General features: G+C 41.8%; 2 protein-coding genes across 5 annotated transcripts in view; both read right to left on the bottom strand.

The window, feature by feature from the left end:
- Nucleotides 1-5,437: 5,437 nt before the first annotated feature.
- On the bottom strand, nt 5,438-20,007 carry LOC135208611 (protein CutA homolog). Of its 4 annotated transcripts, none has more exons than XM_064240978.1 (6): nt 19,924-20,007; nt 10,003-10,157; nt 8,169-8,228; nt 7,583-7,628; nt 7,272-7,364; nt 5,438-5,523 (listed from the first exon to the last, which is right to left on the bottom strand). In XM_064240978.1, the coding sequence occupies exons 2-6, from the start codon at nt 10,146-10,148 to the stop codon at nt 5,452-5,454; spliced, it is 417 nt and encodes a 138-aa protein (XP_064097048.1). In that variant the 5' UTR covers nt 10,149-10,157; nt 19,924-20,007; the 3' UTR covers nt 5,438-5,451. The 4 variants fall into 4 exon arrangements, with proteins under 4 accessions (XP_064097048.1, XP_064097050.1, XP_064097049.1 ...); XM_064240980.1 differs by lacking the exon at nt 19,924-20,007 and adding an exon at nt 19,809-19,917; XM_064240979.1 differs by lacking the exon at nt 19,924-20,007 and adding an exon at nt 19,803-19,917.
- Nucleotides 20,008-25,947: 5,940 nt separating this feature from the next.
- LOC135208614 (splicing factor U2AF 50 kDa subunit-like) overlaps nt 25,948-27,565 on the bottom strand; it is a 58,484-nt gene continuing 56,866 nt past the window's right edge. Inside the window, exons 9-10 of the mRNA XM_064240984.1 lie at nt 26,679-26,858; nt 25,948-26,451 (exon numbers count right to left, since the gene is read on the bottom strand). Of these exons, the coding sequence (XP_064097054.1) occupies nt 26,176-26,451; nt 26,679-26,858 (456 nt within the window). The 3' untranslated portion in view covers nt 25,948-26,175. The remainder of the gene's footprint in view (nt 26,452-26,678; nt 26,859-27,565) is intronic.

Here is a 27,565-nt window from a genome sequence, read left to right on the forward strand (position 1 = left end):
TGTTGACGTCTCGCGCCTCGAAGCGTCCTTGGCTCTTGCCTCGGCCTCGCTCCTGGGAGGCGTCATGCTTCTTGGCTGGGCGTCAACCGCTTTTTGGAGCGTCCTGACGCTTGCCTGACGACTCTCTCCTGAGAGGTGTCCTGCTTTTTGTTGACGTCTCGCGCCTCGTAGCGTCCTGGCTCTTGCCTGGAGCCTCGCTCCTGGGAGGCGTCCTGCTTCTGGTTGGCGTGACGCGCCTATCTTGACGCGCGAGCCTGGCTGACGTTTCACGTCTCGCAAACTCGACGCTCTTGTCTGGCGTCTCGTGCCTGCGTTTGACAGGAGAACGGATCCTGCTCGGCCTATGCAAGGCTGATGAATCCGATTCCAAATCAGAGGAAGACAAAATACTATGGCGAGTCTGAAACCTTGATAGCCTAGACTTCTTAATAGGCAGGAAATCGTCTTTCCTTCTGGGAGGGTCTTTATACAGAACTCCCACAAGAGAAGTGATGGAATCCTGCATAGTGCGAAGGATTCTTTAGTCTCTTCATTATTGTCTACCCTCGGTTGTTTAATTACTGGATGGTCCTCCTCTTGAAAACGCTCAGGACTAGAAGTAATCCTGGTTCATCCAAACGTCTTTTTTTTAAGGGGGCGAGAAAGATCCGCCGATCTCCACCCTCTTTTAGGTGAGGAATTCTCCGAGGAGGAGAAACACTCACGCAGAACGCTTTTTTCTGTAACGTTCTCTGGCATTCTGTGGCGATACAGAAAATGCCGAAGGGACGTCTGACTGTTGGGGATCCTCCACAACCTCCTTACGGCTTTCGACATTCCTTCTCCTCTGGGCTTGGGACCTTGAAAGAGGTCTAGGCCTGGGAGCGTTGTGAAGACAACCAGACGCCCCCTCCACTGCACTGGGGACACTTATATCACTATCCACAGCACTATAATCACACTGCTTACCTTCATAGGCCGCCGCCATTTTGGTTTCCTTTTCCGAAGGGCGGCTTTAAGATTCGCTATCTCAGATGCCGAATCTGTGTGTTCTAATAAAGGAGCAGGTACATTAGATGGGGCAGTAAAAGGAGAAGAGGGTATAATATTACTAATAACCCCGCTAGAACTAGATAAAGGTTTGGAAGAAGACCTCCTCACCCTGTTTCTTTCTAACTTCTTCACGTATGAGGTTAGAGATTTCCATTCTTCCTCACTCAAATCCTTGCATTCATTACAAGTATTACCAAAAGAACATTCATACATCCTGCATTTCTTGCAAATAGTATGAGGTCAATCGATGCCTTCGGCATCCTAACTTTACAACCCACATTCACACACATTCCTCACCACATTTCCAGAATCAGACATCATGTTGAACAATCCAAATCAAATTCCAAAAACGGTCCACAATCGCGTATGCCAGTACATCAATGCAAATACGTCACCGAGAAGTCCAAACGAAGATCAATTGCGATGCAAAATACGAATCCAGCGAGATACCCACAACGATGTTGCCAGTATGGCCGACAGAAAAAATATGATAGAACATGGGGATGGTTCCTAGTCCTGGCGCCACCCAGCGGCAGGTAAGTAGATCACCTGACTTACAGGTAGCGTGTGCGCGAAATTCGAATTTCTGTCGGACGACGGAGTCAAATAGCTAAGTATATATCTGACAGGTAAGTTAAATGTATAAAATTTATAATTGGAAAGTCCCTCGTTAGTTGAAACTTCTTCCTCAGAAATCTCTTCCAGTTCCAGGTTAGAAGGAGATCGCTCTTTCCTGACTGATTCTCTATCAGGAGAAGCCGCTCCCGTGGGAGGCGTCCTGCTTCTTGCTGGCGTCAACCGCTTAGGAGCGTCCTCGCGCTTGCCTGACGACTCTCTCCTGAGAGGCGTCCTGCTTCTTGTTGACGTCTCGCGCCTCGAAGCGTCCTTGCTCTTGCCTCGTGCCTCGCTCCTGGGAGGCGTCATGCTTCTGGCTGGCGTCAACCGCTTTGGAGCGTACCTGACGCTTGCCTGACGACTCTCTCCTGAGAGGTGTCCTGCTTTTGTTGACGTCTCGCGCCTCGTAGCGTCCTGGCTCTTGCCTGGAGCCTCGCTCCTGGGAGGCGTCCTTCTTCTGTTGGCTTGACGCGCCTATCTTGACGCTCGCGCCTGGCTGACGTTTCACGTCTCGCAAACTCGACGCTCTTGTCTGGCGTCTCGTGCCTGCGTTTGACAGGAGAACTGGATCCTGCTCGGCCTATGCAAGGCTGATGAATCCGATTCCAAATCAGAGGAAGACAAAAATACTATGGCGAGTCTGAACCCTCGATAGCCTAGACTTCTTAATAGGCAGGAAATCGTCTTTCCTTCTGGAGGGGTCTTTATCAGAACTCCCACAAGAGAAGTGATGGAATCCTGCATAGTGCGAAGGATTCTTTTAGTCTCTTCATTATTGTCTACCCTCGGTTGTTTAATTACTGGATGGTCCTCCTCTTGAAAACGCTCAGGACTAGAAGTAATCCTGGTTCATCCAAACGTCTTTTAAGGGGGCGAGAAAGATCCGCCGATCTCCACCCTCTTTTAGCGGTGAGGAATTCTCCGAGAGAGAAACACTCGAGCAGAACGCTTTTTCTGTAACGTTCTCTGGCATTCTTTGGCGATACAGAAAATGCCGAAGGGACGTCTGACTGTTGGGGATCCTCCACAACCTCCTTACGGCTTTCGACATTCCTTCTCCTCTGGGCTTGGGACCTTGAAAGAGGTCTAGGCCTGGGAGCGTTGTGAAGACAACCAGACGCCCCCTCCACTGCACTGGGGACACTTATATCACTATCCACAGCACTATAATCACACTGCTTACCTTCATAGGCCGCCATTTTGGTTTCCATTTTCCGAAGGGTGGCTTTAAGATTCGCTATCTCAGATGCCGAATCTGTGTGTTCTAATAAAGGAGCAGGTACATTAGATGGGCGCAGTGAAAAGGAGAAGAGGTATAATATTACTAATAACCCCGCTAGAACTAGATAAAGGTTTGGAAGAAGACCTCCTCACCCTGTTTCTTTCTAACTTCTTCACGTATGAGGTTAGAGATTTCCATTCTTCCTCACTCAAATCCTTGCATTCATTACAAGTATTACCAAAAGAACATTCATACATCCTGCATTTCTTGCAAATAGTATGAGGATCAATCGATGGCTTTCGGCCTCTCCTCAACTTTACAAACCCACATTCCACCACACATTTCAACCAAATTCAAGAATCAGACATCATGTTGAACAATCCAAATCAAATTCCAAAAACGGTCCACAATCGCGTATGCCAGTACAATCAATGCAAATACGTCACCGAGAAGTCCAAACGAAGATCAATTGCGATGCAAAATACGAATCAGCCGGAGATACCCACAACGATGTTGGCTAGTATGGCCGACAGAAAAAATATGATAGAACATGGGGATGGTTCCTAGTCCTGCCACCCAGCGGCAGGTAAGTAGATCACCTGACCTACAGGTAGCGTCTGCGCGCGAAATTCGAATTTTCGTTTTCTGTCGGACGACGAGTTAAATAGCTAAGTATATATCTGACAGGTAAGTTAAATGTATAAAAATGATAGATTTTACTGGGAAAAAAGGTCTTCTGGTCCTTTTTAGCTAGGAGGTGGGAATTTTGGGGAAACCATATGTCTACCTGCAGACATGTGGCTTGGGTGGGAGGGAGGAACTTGGCCTTAAAGAAGTGTGAGAATGCACACAATGAAGGTGGATGACACAGTTTATATAGGGGGTTTGTTGTGAAGTGTACATATCTATATTATAATTTTCTCAAGCACCTTCAATTACACTAACTATCACTTCTATCTGTATTTTTAATCATTTCTAGGGGGAGGGGAAGGTTATTAAAGCTATATGCCGAAGTAATTTGTCCTTGGAATATTACTTTAATATTTGAGGTGGTAATTATTATTGTCTCCCCCTCTTATATTAGGATTAAATCTAAAGACAGTTCATTGTATTACTGACCCAACTCTCGCCTCAGCTTTGACCTTTTCCTCTCCACCATTAGGTACAGGGTGGCTTCTCCCTCTCTCTTTAGATCAGTTCCATTGAGCTGGAGGAAGAATTCCTCTTCCTTTTAGGCAGTCTCATGACATCTGACAGACCATCTCTCCCCACTTCTACTTTACAAAAATTTGTAACCCTTAAATTACAATGTAGCTTAGTTTCATTCATTTTGCTGCAAAACATTGCAATTCTCCACTTGCTTCCATTTGTCCCAACTCTGAAAACTTCACTCTTAAGGCTGTTTATGTTTTTATATCCTAAAACCATAACTAATATTGGCCTTTGCATTTATGAAAAAGTATACATACTTTTAAAGATGTATGCATTATGTTTTTAAACCTGAGGCAAGGTTGCTTTAGCATCATGCTTCATTCTACTCCATTTTCGTTGGAGTCTTTGATTAAATATTTCACCCTATTTTTCATAGGCATTTAAGTGTGTCACCCAACCATATACTATACATTATTGTCTGTTAATAATTTTGCCATTTATATAGATCTTCAAATCGATCTTAAAAGTCCAACAGTGCAACTAATTCACATGATATTCCAATTGCATCGGTAACCAATGCCTCATGTTTAAAAAAGTAGACATAAACAGCACTTTGTATTAATTTTCCCTAGTTACATTAAGCTGTAAGGTAATCATCATTATCATGTGCTTAAACCATATCTTTCTTAACTCAAAATCTGAATTTTCAGTTTTTGTAAATGTGTAACAACTTCAAAAGTCTAGGGAAAACCAATTTAAAAAAAAAAAATTTTTAATCAAGTGACATTTATATATAAATACTGTTTGGTTGAAAGAGTAAATTATCATCCTTCAAATGGTGTGATATCCTACTCTCAAAAATACCATAAACATGTTTTTCAGTACTGTAGACAAAAATTTTTTTAAAGACAATACTGTACAATGGTATATAAAAAGATGGAAAATTGTTCAATGATTTACATACTACAATTCATTTCCCAAGAGATTTTTCTGGGAACAATAATGTCTAGGTAAATATTTACCTCTAAAACTTCATTAAATGGGGGAAAAAATGGAAGCAATACATACATATTTAAGCACTAGTCTTTCCATGTAATTATAAGATATCACAAGAATGGAAAGAAACTATTAAGGTAACACTTCAAGGTTTAAACTAGTACAGTGCTCAAGTATTATGCAAGATGGACATTGGGAAAGAACACAGTACTTCGACACCTAGATTATTCATAAGACTCAAATAATTAACAAATCATTTAAATCAGTGAATGTTAAGGGAAATACAGAGGTTTATAACCAAAAGCATGACAAACATATACTTTCCTTTCATACCTAAGAGAATCAGATATCAAACCTGGTGGCATCACAAGTTTTTAGCAGCTTTTATAAATGTAACAGGTCACTCTCAAAACAAAGAAAAAATGTTCGATAGTTTAATCAGATGACTTTTTCTCTGGTACAATTTCACTAATCCAGTCAAGATATGGCTGATTACCTTGTGCAATCTGAAAAGAATTAATGTATCATTACAAAACAATCATTATATCTGCTATAATGCTATATTGAACCAATAAGGCATTCCCTGTGATCCATATTTTCATTTACCAATTTATAACATTACATAATCTCCAAAAACACAATTGCCATATTCTCCAATAAATGGGGCAAGATTTTTTCTGCAAAATCAGTGAAAATAACCTTTTGCCATTTATGGTCAAGCCAGTGTTAGGTCTAGCCTTAGAAGAGAGTTGCTGATAAACTATCAAACACCACCTCTAATAAATTTATTTCATAATCACTTTACTGTGTTTGTATAACATTAAATACCATTAGTATCTTTGATATACAGAAAAGGATTTATGTCAACTAAACCCCAAATAAGTCTGGGGCCAAACGTACATTTACATAAACCTAAAAAAAACATTTGAAACTAAAAAGCAGGGCATTGTCAGCAAAAAGAAACCATCTGAAACTTTAAACAAAACATTCAATTACCTTGCAAGTAACTGAACAGCATGTGAAACGGTACCAGGGAAAATACACAGAGTAATGGAGTAGCATAACCCTACTGTCTGTATCTGAGTTCATGCATAAAATTAGGCTCGATGACAGACTAATCACAAGTATGGTACTATATACAATGATTGCCAAGAGCACAAGCATTAAGGGCATATGCTCCCAACAGCTTGGGAATCACCCTTATCAGGAAATGGGACTGCAGCAAACACTGGCAGTAGCTGCATAGGCTGCAACAGGAACAGAGATACGTACTGTGGTACCGAGCTGCTTCAAAGAGCATCAGTAAACTGGGCACAGTATGCACCCTACACGAGAATGACACGGATAATGGAATTTGGTTGCAGAAGGCACCATGCAGCATTGTTAGGTGGACAACAGGCTAGGCCAGACACTGGTAAGTTTCCTGGAATTCTTCTTATTTGGTATCGGAAAGAACAACACTGGACACAGGTTAAGCCAAGCATATGCTGCTCCCAAAAAAGGATGCAGTTGTACTGGACACAGAAAGCCAAGCACTTGAAAACAGACACCACAGGAGCACAACACTTCTGAACAGGATTGCCACACCTTATACTACTAAATTCCCTCAGTGGTGTAAAGAGTTACAGTGAGAGTTACTGCCCATAGAAAGTTCCAGCCATAATTCACAAGCAAACCTGAAGCCGTTCCACTGCCCAAAAGACCAAGCTGCAAAATGACTGGACCCAATGAATGAATGAACAAGGATGGTAATAATTGGTCCCAATGAATGAATTCCAAGGATGGTCGAGTACAGATTGTGCAGACACAGCAGACAGAGTGATAGGCAGACTACTAACACTGATAGGGTATAAAGATACAGGCCTCAGCATCCTTGCTCTCTTTTGACCACATACACTACCATCTGTTAGATTTCATGTCTATTTTTTGCAGGCTTCAGTCCATCCACTTGATTCACTCCACTGACCTTGACGGTCACAGTGTTGGCCGTTTTCCAATTTAGATATTCTGACACAACATATTGTATTATGGCAAGTAACCAAAAGAGAAGCCATAATTAAAACTAAGAGTCAAGAGGAGGGAGCACAAGTAAAAAATAATAGACATAGAGATTTGAGAGATTTGGGGGTATTATCCCATTTGTGGAGATATTTCATCCAGAGGGATATTACCAAAAAATAAGAGATACGTACTCTGTTTTCAAAAGAAAATTACAAAAATTGTGGAAAAACCATTTAACTAGTACCATACTTACAGGACTTGATATAACTTCACACACATCATATGGGTGATTTTCTTTTACAAATTTTGTCAGCTCTTCTAATCTAGATGTTCTTGTCTTGATCATCTGAGAGAAATATAAGAGAATAATAATTATTCTTGTTCTAATGAAGGCTGAAAAAATGAGAGATAAGAATGAATAACTACAAAGAATTGTATATAAATATCAACATTGAAGTAAAACTACCTTATGGTCTAAAGTACTGAAATAACCTAATCCTCTGGGTACACCTAAGTGCATACACAGATGACATTAATACAGGTACTATCTTAAATGTAGCTCACCATTAAAACCTCAGGATCCTCATTAATTTCTTCCTTCCATTCATATCTGTAAAAGAAAAATCAGCTCTTTCAATACTACTATTGTTATTACTCAAAATGATTCAGCATCCACATGGAACAACAGAATAAAATGCTATATGCACATATATGGTAACGAGAAAAAGGATAGAAGAAAGTAAGAGAGGAATTTCAAAGAAATAGATACTTATGCTATGAAAAAGACACAAGAACTACCCGTAAATAATTAATTCCAGCAAAATTTGAAATGTGTTGGAAAATGGGAGCCCTGTAACCAAAAGTAACATATACAAAAAAATTTAGTTCCAGAACATACCACAAGGTGCATTCTAAGTGGTAATAACCTGCAATTTTTCTTTTGAATTGAGACAGTATCTAGTGATCATGGGGATCACATATGAGGGTTAATTGCAGTGTAAATAATGGGTTAGTTGTAAAACAGTTTCATATGATCACTGATATTTGGCAAAGCAAATGTTTCTGCCACTTGGTAAGAATTCTGAATGATATTATCAAGATCAGCTACATAAAAAAAAAAACAAGAGTAACAAAATCATCTAGTACTTACACAGATACAATGTTTGGGATGATATTAACACAAGCTGCCAACTTGTTTTTAACAAGGCCCCTGCAATTAAGATGAAAACATTAAAATACACACCATAGAACTACAGCACCAAACTACAAAAGGGTACATTGTAATACCCAAAATAAAGGCACTTAAATTGCAATTGTTTCTAGCATCCAATATGATTGCCATTTATCTTACAACTCTATAAAGTGGGGGAGATTATCACAATGTAGCATCAAATTTATTGTCTTGACGCATTCAGTTTATAGAGGTTTGTCTAATTTTTTCATGTTCATTATGTCAGCCAATCGGGGGTGTATAATCTGGCCAAAGGACAGTATGCACTTGTTTTACAAGGGTAGGAATAAAGTACTTGAAGGTTTTGTGCAGAGACCTTTCACTGTGACCATGTGTAGGTGCCTGCCTCTACATGTGATATGGGCTGACAAAAAAAATAATAAATAAAAAATTGAAGTAGAGTAACTGTACAAGCCAAACAAAGTGGAATCAATAACTTTTAACCCCCGCAAGACGCGGTAAATTTGAATGGCGGGTGGTACGTACGTAGCTAAAACTGATACACTGATCCGCAAGGCTGAACCTTTCTATATGAAATGGACACCTTTTAAATTGTATTATTCCCTTCTCTATATTTTTTCTAAATTTTCCTTTATTATCCAAAATTTGGTCAATATTCTCAGCGTTAGTGAAGACAAATTTTGTATCCTAATTTCATAAATTACTGCTTGATCAATTTACGTAAACTCAATGCTATAATATTCCAAATTTACTTGTCATTCAGGGGAAAGCAAAAGCAGATGGATATACAACATTTTTAGAACATTTTTAGAGTATAATTCATAACTACTCAACACACTGGAACTCAACTCAAAACACCTCTGAACGTATGTGAAATATGCCTTGTTCAGTAACACAGCACAAACAAGTATTGGTATATGTACGTATATGAACGTGAGTGCATGCACATGTTCATTTATATATCTTCATGTGATACAGTATACTAAACAAAAGGAAAAATATATATACATCCGTAAGTCGGTACTTACTCTTAGTTCTTATGATATGAAGCAAAGCACAAAGCCCAACATCACATTTTTGGCATTCCCAAGTAGAGTGTACGTTTTTATTCAATATCAGCATGTAATAATTACGAAAAATAAGAATTATGATAAAGATTATCACTTGAAACCAAGACGCCAACCATGATATCTCAACGTTCATTCGAAAAAATATTAGCTTTTGCTACGAATTCACTTATACGATACACAAATTATTCCATTACCGGTAATTCCTGTTATCACTTAAAACTTGTATTATCATTCTATCATGTCTTTATCCCATATTAACCTGTAATAATTATAAAAATAATGATAAAAGATAGTAGTTATCGAGAGCCGGTCATGGAACACTCAAAAGTATTGATACGGCATCATAGAGCACGTTACTGGTGTAAGAAATCTGTCTCTGAAAGTATTGGCACACGGTTCAAATCGGGCCACTAAAGTGCCTCAGCTTTGGGAGTTGGAAAGCCTCGTCTTTTGGGGGTTAACTACTATGCTGTGATAATAATTTAATAGTTTTGCCTTTATACAGCATAAATGTATAGTCCTATACAGAAACGTGTTCTAAATACAACATGCTGTTAAATATAAGTGAGGGTAAACATGATACAACAACAACCGGTTATATTGTTACACTAGACAAACAAAAATATCTACTTACAAATCCTTCGTAGAACCTAACCTATTGAAAGTGAAGGCCATCTTACACTTTACATGTTTATGAAAACAAATCTAAAGAGAAGTCTTACCCAGCAATTTTCTTGGCAACTTCTGTATTTGGTGCAGTAACAAATGCCATGGAGTGAGTCCCTGAAACATATGAAGAGGAAGAAGCCATGCTGGAGAGAAGTCTTCGAGTCACAGAAAATACCAAGGGTACAAAGACACCAACCATAAATAATACCTGTAAGTAGAAGAGGCTGATTTACAATTTTTTTTTTTTGTCAGCTGTCAATCATTTTTTTAATGGTAATGCATTTGGAACCAGAAAATCCATCAAAGAACAATGACAGGCTGATTGACTGATACAACAAAATTATCCTTAAATGTAAAGATTAATCATCAGCCTAGGATTCCATCCCAAACTATTTATTGTCCTGAAAGATGCAGTCTGGTTTGCAGAAGCCTAGGAATTTGATCATTTCTTTGTTTACCTCCCATGATTCCTTGTTTATTCTGCCTACACTTGTATTGTGCAGTGTTCATGATGCTTTACCTGTCACTTCCTCCTTTCTATTTGTAAATGAGACATCAGAGAACCAACTTATGGAATTATTTAACTGCAACAGAAGTTCTGGTAACTTTTCCTTACAAAAAGTAAACTAGGTTACTCTATAAATACATCCAGGCTGGTTTCCTACACAATACACTATCCCTTCAAAATGTTACCCGACAAGGATCTTTTAATTTTGTGTTAAAGGAATTTTTGTGCTTCTGGATTAAAATTTTCTTAATAGTTAAATGCTTTCCACAATAAAGGTTTTTCTTTAGGACTTAAAAACCCATACTGAAGGCTATCTGTACCACATATGAGGGGATTTTCAGTTCTTATTTTCTTCTAGCAATGCAACTGAGTGGGACTAGCTGATCCAGTCTTGGCCACTTGTTGATCCAGCCTCCAAAAAAGTACTTTAACACCTCCTGACACCGGAGATGGGCACCAGTCATGAGTCATCGGTGGTGGGAGCGACACCATGAGACCTCTACTCTTCTTTCAAAGTAAGCAAAGTACTTTTTCAGAGGGTGGATCAACAAGCGGGCAAGACTGGATCAGCTAGTCCACTCGGTTGTTTCCCCTATACTATAAAAGTTATAATGTAGTAAGTCAGTTAAGAAAATACCAGAATGGGTTTCCCCTTAGCATAAAGGTCTCACAGGAGGCCTACACAACTACCCTCCATCCGACTAATGGTGTTTCTTATAATGTAGTAAGTCAGTTAAGAAAATACCAGAATGGGTTCCCCTTAGCATAAAGGTCTCACAGGCCTACACACTACCTCCATCCAATAAGTGTTTCTTAATAATGTAGGTAAGAACTGTTCATATTTCATCATGACTAAACGATTAGCCTAAATGGTATGGTTATTGTACATAGGTCATCATGGTTCAAACATCCCAATTCCATCACCATCATTTGAATAAGAAAAAAATTCATAGGGTAAAAAACTGCATGGTACAGGGGTGGACCATGTACGATCAATGTGTACAACCCCAAAAAATGACAATTTGTCGAAAATTGCATTTTTCCTAACTATACAAACCTGAGGTCCTTTAACAATAGGAAGTAGCTAGCGGCAGCTGGAACGGTCGTAAGCTTCGAACAAGGGGAGAACGGTAGTTAACTGCTTGTCCGACAGTCGCCGCGCCGCGCGACTGGGAGGTAAACAAATCACTTTTGCTTTTGGCCCATGACAAAATACGCAGAGTGAGGGGTGGCATGAGGAGGGACTATATGTAAAGGACCTCAGGTTTGTATAGTAGGAAAAATGCAATTTTCGACAAATTGTCATTTGTTCCGATACGTAATACAAACCATCGGTCCTTTAACAATAGGAAGACTCACTTCTTGGTGGGAGGAATCTGAGTCTTTTGATGAACAGACTGGTGTTCGTCCATCCCTGGAATGCCTCCCTGGTCGTAAGAGCGAGGGAGGGATCCAAGCCTCTGTCCGATTGATCGGGGTGTGCACCGCAGGATCAATGGTCAGACCTCTGGGCCGAGTACTAAAGAGAGAGGCAAGCGTATCTCTTCGTACCCAGCAAGCAAGAACTTGTTCCTGTTTGCAAGAGGCAACATAAAGTATGGGTTTGTCCTCAAGGCTGGCATCCACTTCCTCCCCTTGTTGGAGGAAGTGGTGGATGATACGCTCCTATCCCTAGTGAAAGGGATAGGATGGGGCTCTGTGAGTAGCTCACCTGCATCTTGTCCTTATCCAGCAGGTGGGGTGACGACCGTGTCACTCTAACCCAGGTAGAGGGGAAAGAAAAAAAGATGGGAAGAGGAGCCAGTCACACTCTCATTCACCATCCATTCTTACGGTCACACCAGGACTCGATGCTGTTCAGCCTGCGAGGGTCTGGGTTCGCTACACAAAGTGTTGAGCAGCCACCACGGGTCACCCAAGGAAAAAGATCCAAGGACCTGTTGGGCAATATCCCGAAGGTAGAAGGAAGGGCATTGGTCTGGTTGGACCAGACCCTGCCTTCAGTACCTGCGCCAAGGAGAAGTTCTTGTGGACAAGGCAGCATCTCCTTCGCATCGAAGGCGGTGAAGTCCATTGGGAGGGAGGGGATTGTGAACGACTCGAACCAATCGTCAGGGACCGAAGGGTTCTGAGTCTTCGCTACGAAGTTCGGTACGAAATCGAGCGTCACGGATCCCCATCCCCTGGGTGCCTGACTTCGCAGGAGAAGTCATGCAGTTCCTCAGAGGAAAAGAAGGAAATAGTCGCATGACCTATCCCTCTTCTCTACTTCGGTGATGTCCAGTACCCATACTGGTCTGTCCGTTAGCAACGAAGTCTCTCGCATCCTCCTATCCCCATGCAGCGAAGTTCTCGGTAGTGGATATGGACACCGACACTCCATGGTGGGTGTCAATGGTATGGGTACTGTGACAAGCTATTAAAACGAAGTAATGGTTGCTGTGTAACAACCGAACTAAGTCAACAGCGTAATTCGTAACTGACTCGGGCGCTCTGACAGCTTGCCGACCGACTGCGTTCGGTAGAGGCAAGTTGTCAAAGCATCCGAGTAAGTCACGTGACCTTCGCCTTTGTTTAAAAGGGTTATGCGAGAGACCAAACCAATGATGTATTTGTTTGTCACCATTGACCGGACAGCGAGGTGATGAGTTCTCTTAAGGCATGTACCCAACAGGCGAAAGTCAATTGCCTTCTAGAGACCGAGGTCCCTGAAGGTAAAACATCTCATGTTTGTTGAATCTCAGCTAAGGAGAAAACCCAAAACAACACTATGTACCGTTGAAGACGAAGGTAGATATTGAATGCAACCTACGTCTTCACATATGAATCGAGAGAAGGATCTCAAGATTCATAACCTGTGCTTACAAATGACTGCAAAACGCTACCCCGCTCTATTTCATTGCTGTCCGGTGAGAAGTCCGTAGTTTGCAATGAAAGCGGGGCGTTCTTCAGTAATGAAAACACAGGTGAAAGCCGCCTGAAGAACTGCTTCTCATGGGCTGACATTTGGAGGTAGAGCTGTCAGGTCGGAGAGTAGGCGATGTCTTCTGACACATCTTGTAATTCGGGTTGAACAATGAACAATTGTACACCTACGAATACGAGATATTTTGAAGACAAACTCAGATGTCTGCAAAATCATTCGCATTATCGCAGTGCGATGCAGCGGAGACTTGTACAGACTTCTGTTACCGTGCGGTAAACAGAAAGATGAAAGAGTCCAAGAGATATCTCTGTTGAAAAATTCTCGCAATGTCGAAGGCGATGGAATCTAGCGTCACCGCAGTAGATGGTCCTTCATTATTGCGAGAATCCCCGTTAATCAGAGACCTAAGTCCATGATTGTTAGGCAGAGATACGGTTCGGTAGTCAATCAAGCAGGGGAGAGAGAGACATACATGACCGTGAATCTCGGAGGCCCAGCTGATACTGAGCTGCTTAATCGGCAGTTCAATACGCAGTGGTTGAGCCTGCTGACTCGTCATCCTGAGTGCCAGGTATCCATTATTCCACGAAGGAATGCGTTCGGCTAGAACTACCGAGCATAAAAGATATGGCTCGGGCAATTATATTTAGGCGAAACGAATTTCGGTAAATATAAAAGTTGAAATGGTGTTGTCGTTGAACAAAACCATAAGTATATAAAATTGAAACTGAAAACTCCTGGGAGGTTGCAGGCAACCCCGAGTTGCAGTTCAATTATATACTTCTCGTCTAAGTCGCAATCCGTAGAATAACTAGGATATGCGCCGACCCCCTCGGACAATTCAACTGCTTAGCAGAATCAGGTCCGCGAGGTTAATATACGTAGTATATTTGTAGGATTCTGAACAACGATCTCCATCCTAAATTCTTTCCTTCAAGAAAACAAAATAAGGATTGGAGATCGACCACCTTCGTTCTCTATCAAAGAGTGAAGGAGAAGTCTTCCTCGAAGGAAAGCTTCAATGGTGAACAGAATACTAAGACGATAGTTCAAGCCAAACTGGATATTCCCCGTCCGATCTCCTCTATTCCAGGTTGGTCGCCTACTGTGAGATAGTTTCTTTCAGCAGCAGTCTTCTTCACAATGCTAGAAATTCCAGAAGGATTCGAGCATAGGCGAGGTTCCCGATTATCGTGTAACATATCGGGTGGGGATTCTCGTCTCGCTCACTTTGGACCGTGGTCTCGCGTAAGTGTTTGAAGATCGTAAAAACTCGAACACTCTGAATGCGCTAGAAATTCCGTAGAATTCTTTAAGCAGTCTGCGAAACCCCCACCGAATTCGTCAAACGATATCGGCTGGTGGTCCTCTCGATTCCCTAGGAAATCGAGAATGGAGCAGGATTCCTCCTCAACGACCGGGGCTTACGTCAGGTAGGACCCGAAGGTCCCCCCGGTAGCGCAGTCCCGAACGTGGATCCTACAAAGAAATCTCTGTAGGATCCTTCCCCTTTCCCTCGTAGCCGTAAGGAGAGAGGGAATGGGGAAGGAATTGGATACTCGCTCGCCTTCCCAGTGGAACTAGCAGTTGGAGAAGAGTAGGAGCAGCCATCGCCTTGCGGCGATGGCCTCTCAGAGTCTGGGAAAACGTATCGTCAGGAGAAAACGTTTTCCCGCGGAGGGTTACGAACTCTCACTGTAGGTAATGGGTCTGCCGCCACTGTGAACGTCGTCTGGGTGGGGCTGATCGACACCTGACAGGAGGAGAGCCGATACCGTCCTCCGACTCATTCCAGTCCTCGTCGAGGTCGAAACCTCTCAGGAGGACCGAAGGAGTATTTAAATACGGTGTCCGAAGACACTAGAAAACGCCGCTGTCGCAGTAGAGGAGGTGGAAGTAGCTTGATCGACCGCCAGAACTGAGAGAGCCTTCTTGTCCGGAGACGAGACACTGGTTCGAGACAGAATCGGCAAGCTCCGATCGCGGCAGACCCACCGTCGGTTTGGGTTCCCCCTCTCGGGCCCCGAAACGACTCGAGCAGAGACGTGGGCTGCTGCTGGTGGTGGGAGCCGGCAATCCTTCCGCAGGGTCATTATGCTGACGAATCAGGCTTAATGACTTCTGCAAATTCCTCTGTATCTCGGGAGTAACCCGCGTCTTGCGGAGTAGGACCGTCCAGTCCCTCCAACAAGAACAGATCCCTAGATACTCCTCCTTCAGGAAGAGGAAGAGCGGTCAGACCCCTGACGGTCGCCTCCAGCTAATTGCGCGTATGTCCTGGTCGGTCCTAGAACCGTGGCCTGGTCCATACGGCGTCATAGCGGGGTCGCGAGCGGCGCACCTCTCGCGATCACTCATAGGTACCTCGCTCCTCCCGGCGTAGCCCGAGGAGGTTGAAGGTACAGGAGAGGCAGACCTGACGCTCCCCCCTAGCTCGCTGGCTAGGACCAGCGTGCTTGGAGGGCTGCTGCTGATCGTCAACCCGCGGTGGCGATCGAGCAGCATGCCTAGCCTTGCCGCTCGCCTTGAGGCGAGAGGCTTGGCTGAGAACGTCGACGCTGATCTCAGCGTCAGGCGAGCTGTTGCTGGTTTACCGTCTCCGCCGCCCGGTCCGATGGGAGCGGCGTCAGGTGACCTGCTAGGCTCGCTGTCACGGTGAGACCGGCGAGCGTCCTCTCGGCGCGTCGAGCCGCTGGTACCAGCCGTGGCTGGTACCGACGGCCGCGGGGACCCCTTCCTCGCCTCAACCCGTTATGGGAGAGGCAGACCTGACGCTCCCCCCACGCTCGCTGCCAGGACCACGTGCGTGGAGGGCTGCTGCTGATCGTCAACCCGCGGTGACGGTCGAGCAGCCAGGCCTAGCCTTACCGCTCGCCTGGGCGATTGGCTCGGCTGAGAACGTCGAGACCGATCTCTAGCGTCAGGCGAGCTGCCGCTGGTCACCGTCTCCGCCCGGTCCCATCGGGAGCGGCGGACGGGTGACCTGCTAGGCTCTGTGTCGCGTCGAGACCGGCCAGCGTCCTCTCGGCGCGTCGAGTCGCTGGTACCAGCCGTGGCTGGTACCGGCGGCCCGCGGGGACTCCTTCCTCGCCTCAACCCGTGGCTGATCAGCGACGTCACGTTAGCCCGAGCAGCCAGTTGATCGCTGCGAGAGCGTCCACTGGCCTGGCGAGAGTCGTGTGCACGACTCTCGCCAGTCTTCTGCTCCGCGCCGCTGTCTTGACGGCGAGCGAGCTCGGGCGTTCAAAAACTTTGGCTGGACGGTCTTCTTGGAAGAGCGTCCACTCGGTGCTTCTCGGCGAACGAGAAGCGGCCGAGACGGAACCTGGTTTAGCGGCAGACCCGCTAGCACCAGGTGAGGACGCACCAGCCGAGGCTGGTGCCCTCTGGTCCCCGTCGACTTCTTCTTTGCAGAAGAAGCGACGGGCCCCGTTCCCGAAGGAACAGGAGGACCAGCAGAAGAGCTCCCCAGCTCGCCTGAGCGAGCCGGGCCCTTAGAAGATCCCGAAGGAGTCTTCTTAGGGGGGAAGGAGGCAACCTTCTTCTTCTTCGGCTGTTTGGCCTTAGAAGTCGAAGGGGAAGGAAGGAGAGGCAGCGGACGACGAAGAGACGACGACGACCTACCTTCTTCCTCTTCCCTCTTCTTCTTCGCCAGGCTCCGCAGGACAGACGTCAGGTCTTTCCATCCGGAGGGAGCCGGGGCAGTTGCCGAAAAGCAACAGGGCCCGACTGCACCTGTCCGGAAAGACCTGAGACTGTGACAGCATCACCAACAGCAGGAACAACAGGAACAGGTCCAGGAACCGCAGGAACATCTGAAAGTGAATGAGCAGCAGGCACCTGATCTGAAAGGGAATGAGCGGCTGGGACAGCAACAGGTACGGCAGGCACGGCAGGTACCACAGGAGAGACAGGCGTCCTGTCGGCAGCTACACCGTCATCCTCGGCACTGGCGGCAGGTCCAGGGGGGTACTCTTTGGGCAGCGGCAGTCCGGGGTCGGCAATACAAAGAACCCAGGTGGCGGTGGCACCGTCCTGATTGGCACGGCAGGAATTGGTTCTGGATTGCAGCCGTGGGTGTTACCGACATGACATTGTGTGTACACCAGGTGCGGTGACATCTCATATGCTGGTGTCGAGATTGTGGTTGTTGTAGTGGTTACCGTATCATGAGTTGACCACTGCCGACCCCGCCAACCGCTGAATCAACCCCTGCAGTCCCAGCGACTCTCACACCTGTCCCAGGTCGTCCTCGCTGATGGCAAACCTGGCGGAAGCAACAGTCGGGTTAATTAGAGGGGCTTCCTCGCGCCTGGGGGGAGAGAAACCCCACCCAGAGCGGACGGAAGACCCCGAGTACAACTGGACGTCCGTTACCAAAGGAGTCACTGGGACTTCCGATGACTTCTTGTGTCCTCGTACAGCACCCACTGCGCCTCTGACGAATGGCAACAAAACGTTACACAGGGCTCGTTGCGGGAGCACTCTCGCCCCCGACAACGAGTACAAACCTCGTGAGGATCTACATCTACATTCAAGGTCGTCTCCCACGGATGTAGCACCTGCGGTAACATAGATTGATTAGTAAGAGGGGTTCCCTCACGCACGGGGGGAAGACATGCCCCACCCGAACGCAAGGAAGCCCCCCACATACAAAATACAATGAAGAAGCTGAGCGGGGGGCAGGAAGGAAGACGAAGAATCGGCTACCAACTTCCTGGCAGACCTTCGCTTCCCCCACCCCCGCACAGCAGTGAAAGTAATGAAAATGAAACAGAATAAAACGGCCCTTGCGATTTCACTTCATAGAACTAAAAGGATCAATTCCGCCCTTAAGAAACGGAAATGATCCCAATAATATATGCATCAATTATAATGAAAATGAAACAGAATACTGCACTTGCATTTCAATTCACAAAGGATCGTAAAAGATCAATTCCCGGGTAAGAACGGAAACTTGATCCAATAATATGATGCTATCAATAAAATATATATGAAAATGAAACAGAATACTGCACTTGCGATTTTCATTCACATAAAAAATCGTAAGGATCAATTCCTTCCCGGGTAAGAACGAAAATTGATCCAGATTAAATTCATGCAATCAATAAATGAAAATGAAAAGAATATTGCAATTGCGAATCCACTTTCATGCATTCTATATACCAAAATTAAAAGTTCGTGCCGAGCGCACTCACACTCTCGGTAACGAACGCACAGGGGCAAAAATATAATGAAAAAAGTACTTACATTTTTCAATTACACCCTTCGCCCAAATACATGACTCGGCGCGAGCGCGCCCGCCCCTCGGCACCGAGACATAATTCAAGGGTTCATAATTAAGTAATGAAAAATGAAAACAGTGTACTTACAGTTTCATTTTCAAGTCAAACAAACCATTAGTAGAAACACAATATAAACAAAGCATACGACGATGAAGCGGGCAGAGAGCGATGACGAACACGTCCTTCACACCCGCGGCCGAAAGCAAAAGTGGTTTGTTTACCTCCCAGTCGCGCGGCGCGCGACTGTCGGACAAGCAGTTAACTACGTTCTCCCCTTGTTCGAAGCTTACGACCGTTCCAGCTGCCGCTAGCTACTTCCTATGTTAAAGGACCGATGGTTTGTATTACGTATCGGAACAAAAGTACATTATAACGCATCCTGACATCGGAGATGGGCATCAGTCGCGACTTCTTGTTGGTGAGAAACGGAGCTAAAGACCTCTACTCTGGTGTCAGGACACGTTATAATGTACTTTTCTTGGGGTTGTACACATTGAACATACATGGTCCACCCCTGTACCATGCGGTTTTTTACCCTATCTAACCAATTTCGGAGTAGAATGCAGAGTATGGGGTCACAAAGTACATGGGGGTGAAGGCCCTCCAAGTAGAGGTTAGGTAAAAGTACCTAGGTAAGTCTGGTTAGGTCATATTCTGACAGTGTCGTCTACTGTGCCACCAACTCCTTACTCAGCATTCACTCCTGGTTAGGTCTGGGCACGCGCCCAAGGTTAGGTTAGGTAAGTTAAATATAGCTAGGAAACAATGAACAATTGATGTCATTGCAAATATTTAATAACGTTGTACTTGATTGTATGTTAGCCTAGGTTAAATATGGCATAATCCTCCCATACTAGTAGTTGTAGCCTAGCTAGGGTCTTCATAAAGAATGCTTACATTAACCTAACAAACTTCTAAGGTCAACAAAATTAAACATAGCATTCGTGGGTTAATGACTAAGTCATCACCTAGCAGAGCTGAGTTGTCATTTTCATTAGAGTAAAATCCTCATTCTCTAAGGTTTAAAACAGGCCACCGTAGCTTCAGACAAGTCTGACATTCCGTGACTTTAAATAGAAAGCAATTAATACCTTCCACTGCATTAATAATGTTTCAATACCACACGTTTTTAACCGTTACAAATTGTTCAGAGTGTAGTGTGGCATTCCTTCTTGATGTATACTACGTGGACAGTAGTTTGTTATTGTTTTCATTTGCCAAAACCATAACTAAATTATAGCGGCAAGTTCATTACCTGTGTTGACGGACTGGGATCCGTTAGACTAGTATTATTATAAAAGACAACTAAACAAAACAGCAGTTAGAGCAAACAGGGTCTTTGCATTATATATATATATATATATATATATATATATATATATATATATATATATATATATATATATATATATATATATATATATATATATATATATATATATATATATATATATATATATATATGTGTGTGTGTGTTGTGTTCACACATTATTTTTCAGTAACCAAACGTATTGAAGTTATATTTTTTGTTATTCGCACTTTTTTTTTATTGGACTGACTGCATAATTTTTTTTTATAATTCTGAAAGTAAAGCTTCGAAAATTGACAACTCAAAGTTAATTCGTATGGATGTAGCAGGGTAATTACATACTTATCCCGTGAATTACTTTTTATTCTTATTCCAAGGTATAAAATGTAGTTTAGCAATTCTACCACCAAACTGTTGATACCATTAGTGAATTTCTTTGGTTGTAGTTTTGTTACCTGTATAACAATAAAACAAAAAACTTATGCGGTATATATATATATATATATATATATATATATATATATATATATATATATATATATATATATATACACAGTGGGTTGTACGAAGAGGTTGCTAAAAGTGAGAATAGATTCTCACAGGGGCTTAAGTTTTAGAACGGGCAGCAGATTAAAAAACCCGAACAGTCAAATATCAGGAACCACTAAATTGTGTAAAATACACATTAATGGTAAGGATTTTACTATTATAGGCCAAATACAAAATGAACGACCTAACAACCTTAGAATCCATTATGATAAAATAGATAGTTCCGTCCTTAAATACGCAATCCTCCTCTGTTCAGTTGTTCATCGCCTAGAGTGCTTGTTTATATAATTTTTTTTACATTCTCTCGGTCACTGCCCATCCTTTGCTAGCTAGGATAAGGTACAGAATACCCTTACTATTCTAGTGTTATTTATTTTTTAACCTTTTTTAATTTATTTTATATATAATTTTTGTATGTTTCTTCTGTAATTTTAAAAATAATTTTAATGTAACTTTACTGTACATAATTTTAGCACTAAGTGTTTTTTTCTGTTTTAAGTTATTAAAAAAAAATTAAATGTTCTACATGCTGATGTTCATTGAATTTTTAAATATTGCGTAATTTTTATGAATTGTGCAGTGCGTAGTTTTAATGTTCCTGTGTTTATCTTTAATAATATAACCTTGAGAATGCGACTATGTGCCGTGAAACGTCGGCAAAATAAATGTACCTGAGTACGATACCTTTCCCTATGGTTCCCCTGAGAGCTGCAGCTCCGTCTTCTAAGGTTACTCATCTTCCAGGTGTGTCGGATTCTAGGTACTAATCTCTTTATAATCCCCATCTGTCAGTTATACGACCTTTCTTGTATTGTATTGTCAATTCCTCATGTTAAAGTCAGTTCATCTGCTTAAAGGACGTTTGAACGTCGAAAGATCTTGTGGATACTCCGTTTTTTTATTCTTCCTCGTGGCTTATACCTTTATTTATGGATTTATCATGTTCCAAACTTTCGTGATTCAGTTATACATACTACTCATACATACATACATACATACTACATACATACATACATACACACACCACACACATATATATATATATATATATATATATATATATATATATATATATATATATATATATATATATATATAATAATGCACTCTCTCTCTCTCTCTCTCTCTCTCTCTCTCTCTCTCTCTCACGGGAACAATAGCGTGTTACAAAATGTAGAGTATATGATTTTAATCGAGTACGTAGTATACCTCTGCTCTGGATTGTGAAAAGCTACTGCAAATATCTTGAAATTTAAATTATTGGTCGAGTTCAGAACATCAACTGCCTGTAATGCAATTTTGGCACATGAAAAAATATCCTCATCAATTGTATGTAGATAAGTATTCCCCTAACTTGCTGTATATTTTGCTGCCGTATATATTTCAACGGTCAAGTTGAATAGTTACTATAAGAACCCTGCTCAAACAAGCCACTCATCCCAAAAATTTCCCGTGAACTTTGTCTTTTCTTTTCTACACCCCATATGCCGGTGAGTGGTTTGAACAGTTGGGAAGAACAGGAGATGCTTTTACAACAAAATGTCCAATGCCATTTCTCTTTTCCAGTTAGTGTCGATGATTTGCCAAAAGGACTATATGAATGACCTTAATACATCGAAAGAACACCGCCATCTTCTCCATGGGAGTCTATTTGGGAACAGGCTTTGGCTGATTCGGACCATGTACTGGCTCATTCGGACCTTTATCCAAGCTTATTCGGACCTTAATCTGATCGGCCGATTCGGACCCTGGGCTATAATTCAAGGTGCTTTCATATTTTTTTTAGTTCCTTGATATTAACGGCATAAACACACATTTTATAGTACATATATACACGACACTATAAACAATGCCGAAAACTTAACTTCAAGTTTACTATTAACTTCAAGTTTACTAATTGTTTTTTTCTTGGGCTATGGCTGATTACTAATGTATGATTGCCCTAATCAAATCTGAAACTGTAAACTAAACTGAAAAAGTATTAAAATACTATAACTCAAAGCAGTAACTTTCGGCAGCGGGGAGACTGATGGACGGACTGACAGAAAATTATGAGAATATGAGGTTACATAAAAATATTAAGTTTATGTAAACTAAGGGTAGTAAAATTAAAATAATTAAACCATTAAAAAGAATTAAAACTCAAAAACAAATACATTAAGATACAAAACTGAGTATGAAAGTAAAATAAAATAACAGGTGTATATAAAACAAAAGGACTAAAGAACACCCTAAAGCAGACGTATGCATACTCTCTCTCTCTCTCTGTGAAAGGCAGCAGAATCGCTGCCGAAAGCTATTTTGAATTTTAGTATCATTGACATTAATGTGGTTATCATTTTTTCTCGTTTTTGCAACTCACCACTGAGTTGCTTATTCTGCATTACATTACATATCATGACCCTTAGGTGCGGGATGGCTACATATCACCCTGCTAGCAAAATAAGGACTGCTAAGCACCAGCAGTTACACATAGTTTATTTTATTTTATTTTTACAAAAACTAGAGAATTGTCATCCTTTTTAAAGGATTATGGACCATCTATATTTAATTTCTCATATTCATAATTTTGTGCATATATATGAAATCTAAAGGGGGTGCAGCAGTTCCAGTGCCTACTGACGAGCCGCCACTGTGTATATATGCATTTACATATTTAGCATTGTTTTATAATATTGTTTCAATGTTTGTAATCCATAATCAATCCAATGTCTATTATCAAAATATATTGGGTAAGCAATGGAAATCCAATCCTCTCACGTTTCTAGGACCATTTATTTCGTACAATCATATTTCTCTAAATTCTTAAATAGTTCATGCAAAAATTAAACTAAAAATAGATCCCAAATTAACCCAAATTCGTCCGAAATAGTTCCATGATTTACACTGGCGCATATATGTGCACATTTCTTCAGTAGCTGAATTTCCTTTCATTATAGTCCTCCCAGTTTCATGAAACGCCCTTGAAGTTCCTTGACAGCTTTCTCTGATGTCTCTTTAATTTGCCCTCTTTAACAAGCTTCACCTGATTCAGTATTTCCTTTGCCTCTAAGTATAGTAAAGATATAAGTGAATAAAATGCGGTTACTTTTTTTTTTTTGCTTTTTTGTTCAGCTTACGATGCCACCCTCCACATCGGTGTTTTCCTAATACTGTGCAACAAACACTGATCAGTTCTCCATTTTCCACACCTGACTCTGCAACCACGTCTGGTCAACATATTCTATAAACTCCCTAAAGCCCGCCAATAACGTTCAGTTAAGCCTGCACAGTCCAATTAATTGTGCAGTTAAAACTGCGCAGGCATAACAACATTAGTGCTTTTTAGTGGTGGGGTTAACTGGCCCAATACACCCACCTTGCCTGAAAGTTCATCAAAGGTTTCCCTAATATCATTGTTATACCTATATTGAATTATTTGTATGGGTCCGAATTAGCCTAAACAATTGTCCGAATCAGCCGAAGCAAATGGTCCGAATTAGCCAAGACTAAGGTCCGAATCTGATCGAATCACATCTTACCCTGCTCCGATGAATTGGCACCAGTGTTAGTGTGGAATAAGTTTGATAGGACAAAGCTTTACAGGACTGCAGCCTTCTCCACCATGGTTATATTGGGGGGGGGGGGGTGGGGGGGAGGCAAACTAGGAAAGATACTGAGAATCCTAACCCCATAACTAGCCCAACCCTGGAATCCTTGGGCAAGCCCTAAAGCTTAGTGTCTCCCTTGAGTTATAAATTAGAATATCCAATTTAGAATCCCTCAGGTCCAACCAATTTAGGATGGTTAACAATCTTAACCTAATTCCAACTGATAGCTTCAAAAATTTACTCCAATTTCGTAATGGTAGGTATCTATATTCAATTGAAGGTAACAGGTTGGGGAGCTTACACCACACAGGTAAGTAAAGTATGGCAGAAAGTTAGAAGAGAGCGAATGAAATGTGTAATAGGAACCAGTTTGGGTCTGATGACCAGGACTGTATTTGTCATGATTGTTATTGGTTGACACAAAGTTTTTGGTTAATCTAAGTAATTGAGACACGCCCGGTATTCAGCGAGGAATTGCAGTTTCCTATAGTACTTTAGTTGCTTATTAACATTAGTTTTTGGGGGCCGGCTGTAATTAACCTCTGAACTCCATATTACAGTAAGGGGGACCCGATGGGAACAGCTTCCCAGAGGATGTCTTGCAGTTGGAACTTCAGAAGTTCAAGCAAAGGCAGTCCCTGTTTATCGGTGGGAGTTCTGTTCCGATGGGCTTGATGACAAGCAAAAATCTCCATTAACGAAAATCAGCGATCTATGATGCCTGTGGGACCGATAACTTGTTTTTGGCACTGACAACCAGTTAACGGCCCATCTGTTATGTAGAATCGGCGCCATAACTATTATCAGCACCAATAACCAGAAACTGGCATATTATGGCGCCGAAAATCACCAATTTTATGGCGCTGGACAAGTGCCATTAATCTAGTAAATGGGTCTGCTGATAATCAGAAACTGCCTTGCATTTAATAAATTATCTATTTGACTATTTTGTCTTTTCTTCCGTATTTATGTACTTGCTTCTTCCTAATGAAAACCATATTCTTTAGAAGCTCGATTCTCAAAGTAAATGGCCCTTCTTAGGTTGTTCCATACGAATAGGTTTTATATACTGAATATGCCATGCTCCTCCTGTTGTCGATTTTAAGATTTTCAGAAGCCCATCATAGAATGTGCTTCATCAAAACATCTCACTTCAACCATACATTATCTCATGTTTCAAGTTCCTTTGTTTTCAAATTTACAGCGGTTTTCGCTTGCTGTTATTTGATATTATTTATGACATGACGGGGTGTTTATAGGTGTAGGTTGGTTTTTTGTCAATTATTTCAAGTTTAGTTGCTTTTTAACTAGTTGCATTTTGGAACCAGTTATTGACTTTATGCAGGATATAGTACTTATATGCACATTACGTATTGGCTTAATTTTATGATAAAATTAGAGGGTTATATTTAATTTCAAAACAAAGTTATGCTCCAATCAAGTCTGCTTATTAAATGAAAACAGCCACAGTAGGACACATACAATACCTACCAGAGTATGTATATTAGTTCTCAAGCCATTTCCATAAAATTACTTCTGGCTACTCCATCCCTTTAGGGATAATGTAAGCATTCCTTTTCCCTTAGTTGGCCAGTTTATATAAATAAGAAACTGGAATGTCATATGACAAAGGTAATGGAAGAATGCAACAAAGGAACCAAAGGGGTTCTCAAACCCCTTAGGCTGTTGCAAGTCCAGAGGCCCATTGGGAGACCTATTATGAGCTTTTAAATTTTGAAACCAGCATTATTAAAGTACAGTTTTTAATATTCCAGTATAAAGCTTATGAATTTTGTACATTTACGTTTACATATGGAATAAATCAAATGAGGCTTAGTGTGTTTTTATTTCCCAGAGAAATTAATACAATTACAATTTCATGGGTTAATTTTAATAAGCAAATGGACAATTACAAATTTCACAAAGCATGATTTGACTTAAATTTTATTTCCAGCACTAAAAGTATGAGTCTACTTTAAGTCCAATCACTCATTGATAACTCCTCTCTGTCTGATATTATTGTGTACAATGGTGGCAAAAGACAAACTAAAATCTTAATTTAAAAATCACGTCGATGGTACCTATCTGGATCAAAGTAAGAGGTCACTACCACTCTATTAGCAAATTTCCTTCCAGTAAGGTTCTGCTGTGCCTTCTGACAATCTAAAACAGAGTTGAATTCAACAAAGACCTTTCCCACACCAGGGACCTCAACCCCCTCTACAGGCCGAGGAATCTCGACAGAACGAACAATGCCATACCGACTACACTCTTCCCGGATATCCTCCTGAATGTCTTCATACTCTTCATCATCTTTAAGTTCTTCTGGTAGTACCTGAAATGAGTTTAAAGAATCTTACAATGCTCTTGGGGAAAACGATTCGTATTCCAGCAGTAAAAAGACAAAAATTACCATTTATGTATAGCTTTAATTCCAAAACTAAAACCTTTATGAATGAAATCCAGAGGTTTTCTGGATATGAAAACACATGTCAAAACATATTGACCCTGAATTTTAATACTATTTTTTTTTCTCTCCATCTCTCCAGGAACCATACTTACCATGTTCATAAGGCATAACACCTCAGTAGCAGGACCTGTACCACTCTGAAGTTGTAAACCTGGTACTTGAATCTGCACAGGAGCTTGTGCCATGGCATTTGCATTCTTAGCACCTACACTAGCTCGTTGTACAACCAGTTTTTTATCACCTAGCTGCATTCCATTCAAGCCATGAATGGCCTGGAAAGAAAAAAAAAAAATTAAAGATAAAATCCATCTAAAATAAGAAGTACTATACTTGGTTCTACATGTGAATTTTCCTGTCAATCTATAGTACATTATAAAAAAATAAGAAACTGTCGGCTGTATCAATACTTTTATATACATACAGGCCTTCTTAACTTAGGGCATTCTTGAACTGTGTCCATCTGCAGTTGTGATCGACAGAATTTTACTGAGCAAATTAAAAACTAAAACTGATATTACAAGGAACCCTTATATCATCAAGAGTTAAAAGTCGATATTAGTTTTTGGTTTTATGGTGCTTTTACATTGCATGGAACCAGTGGTTATTCAGCAACGGGACCAACTGCTTTATGACACTTCCGAACCACGTCGAGAGTGAACTTCTATCACCAGAAATACACATCTCTCACTCCTCAATGGAATGGCCAAGAATCGAACCGCGACCGAGGTGGGACGCCAACACCATACCAACCATGCCACTGAGGCGCTCAGAGTCAGTGTTAACTGATGTAGACCATTCCCGTTTAAGTCATTTTTGGCGCAAAGTCTAATGAAAATTTATGATCTTCAGATCCTGAGAGACAGAAGGCTAGACTGCAGAAAACCCAGACCACCAGTCATAGTCTTCCAAAACAATTTACTTTAAAAAAACATTGGGTTCAAATGCATTTTGCGTTGGTGTTCCTGTATTAACAGTACTT

Source organism: Macrobrachium nipponense, chromosome 35 (assembly GCF_015104395.2).
Source record: "Macrobrachium nipponense isolate FS-2020 chromosome 35, ASM1510439v2, whole genome shotgun sequence".
NCBI classification, from domain to species: Eukaryota; Metazoa; Arthropoda; class Malacostraca; order Decapoda; family Palaemonidae; genus Macrobrachium; species Macrobrachium nipponense.

What these genes read in the sequence shown, in the direction of transcription:
- LOC135208611 (XM_064240977.1), bottom strand. An exon ending in AGGATCCTGAGGTTTTAATG is followed by an intron (nt 7,365 to 7,582) that starts GTGAGCTACATT and finishes TATTTCTCTCAG; the next exon opens with ATGATCAAGACAAGAACATC. An exon ending in GTGAAGTTATATCAAGTCCT is followed by an intron (nt 5,524 to 7,271) that starts GTAAGTATGGTA and finishes AATTCTTTTCAG; the next exon opens with ATTGCACAAGGTAATCAGCC.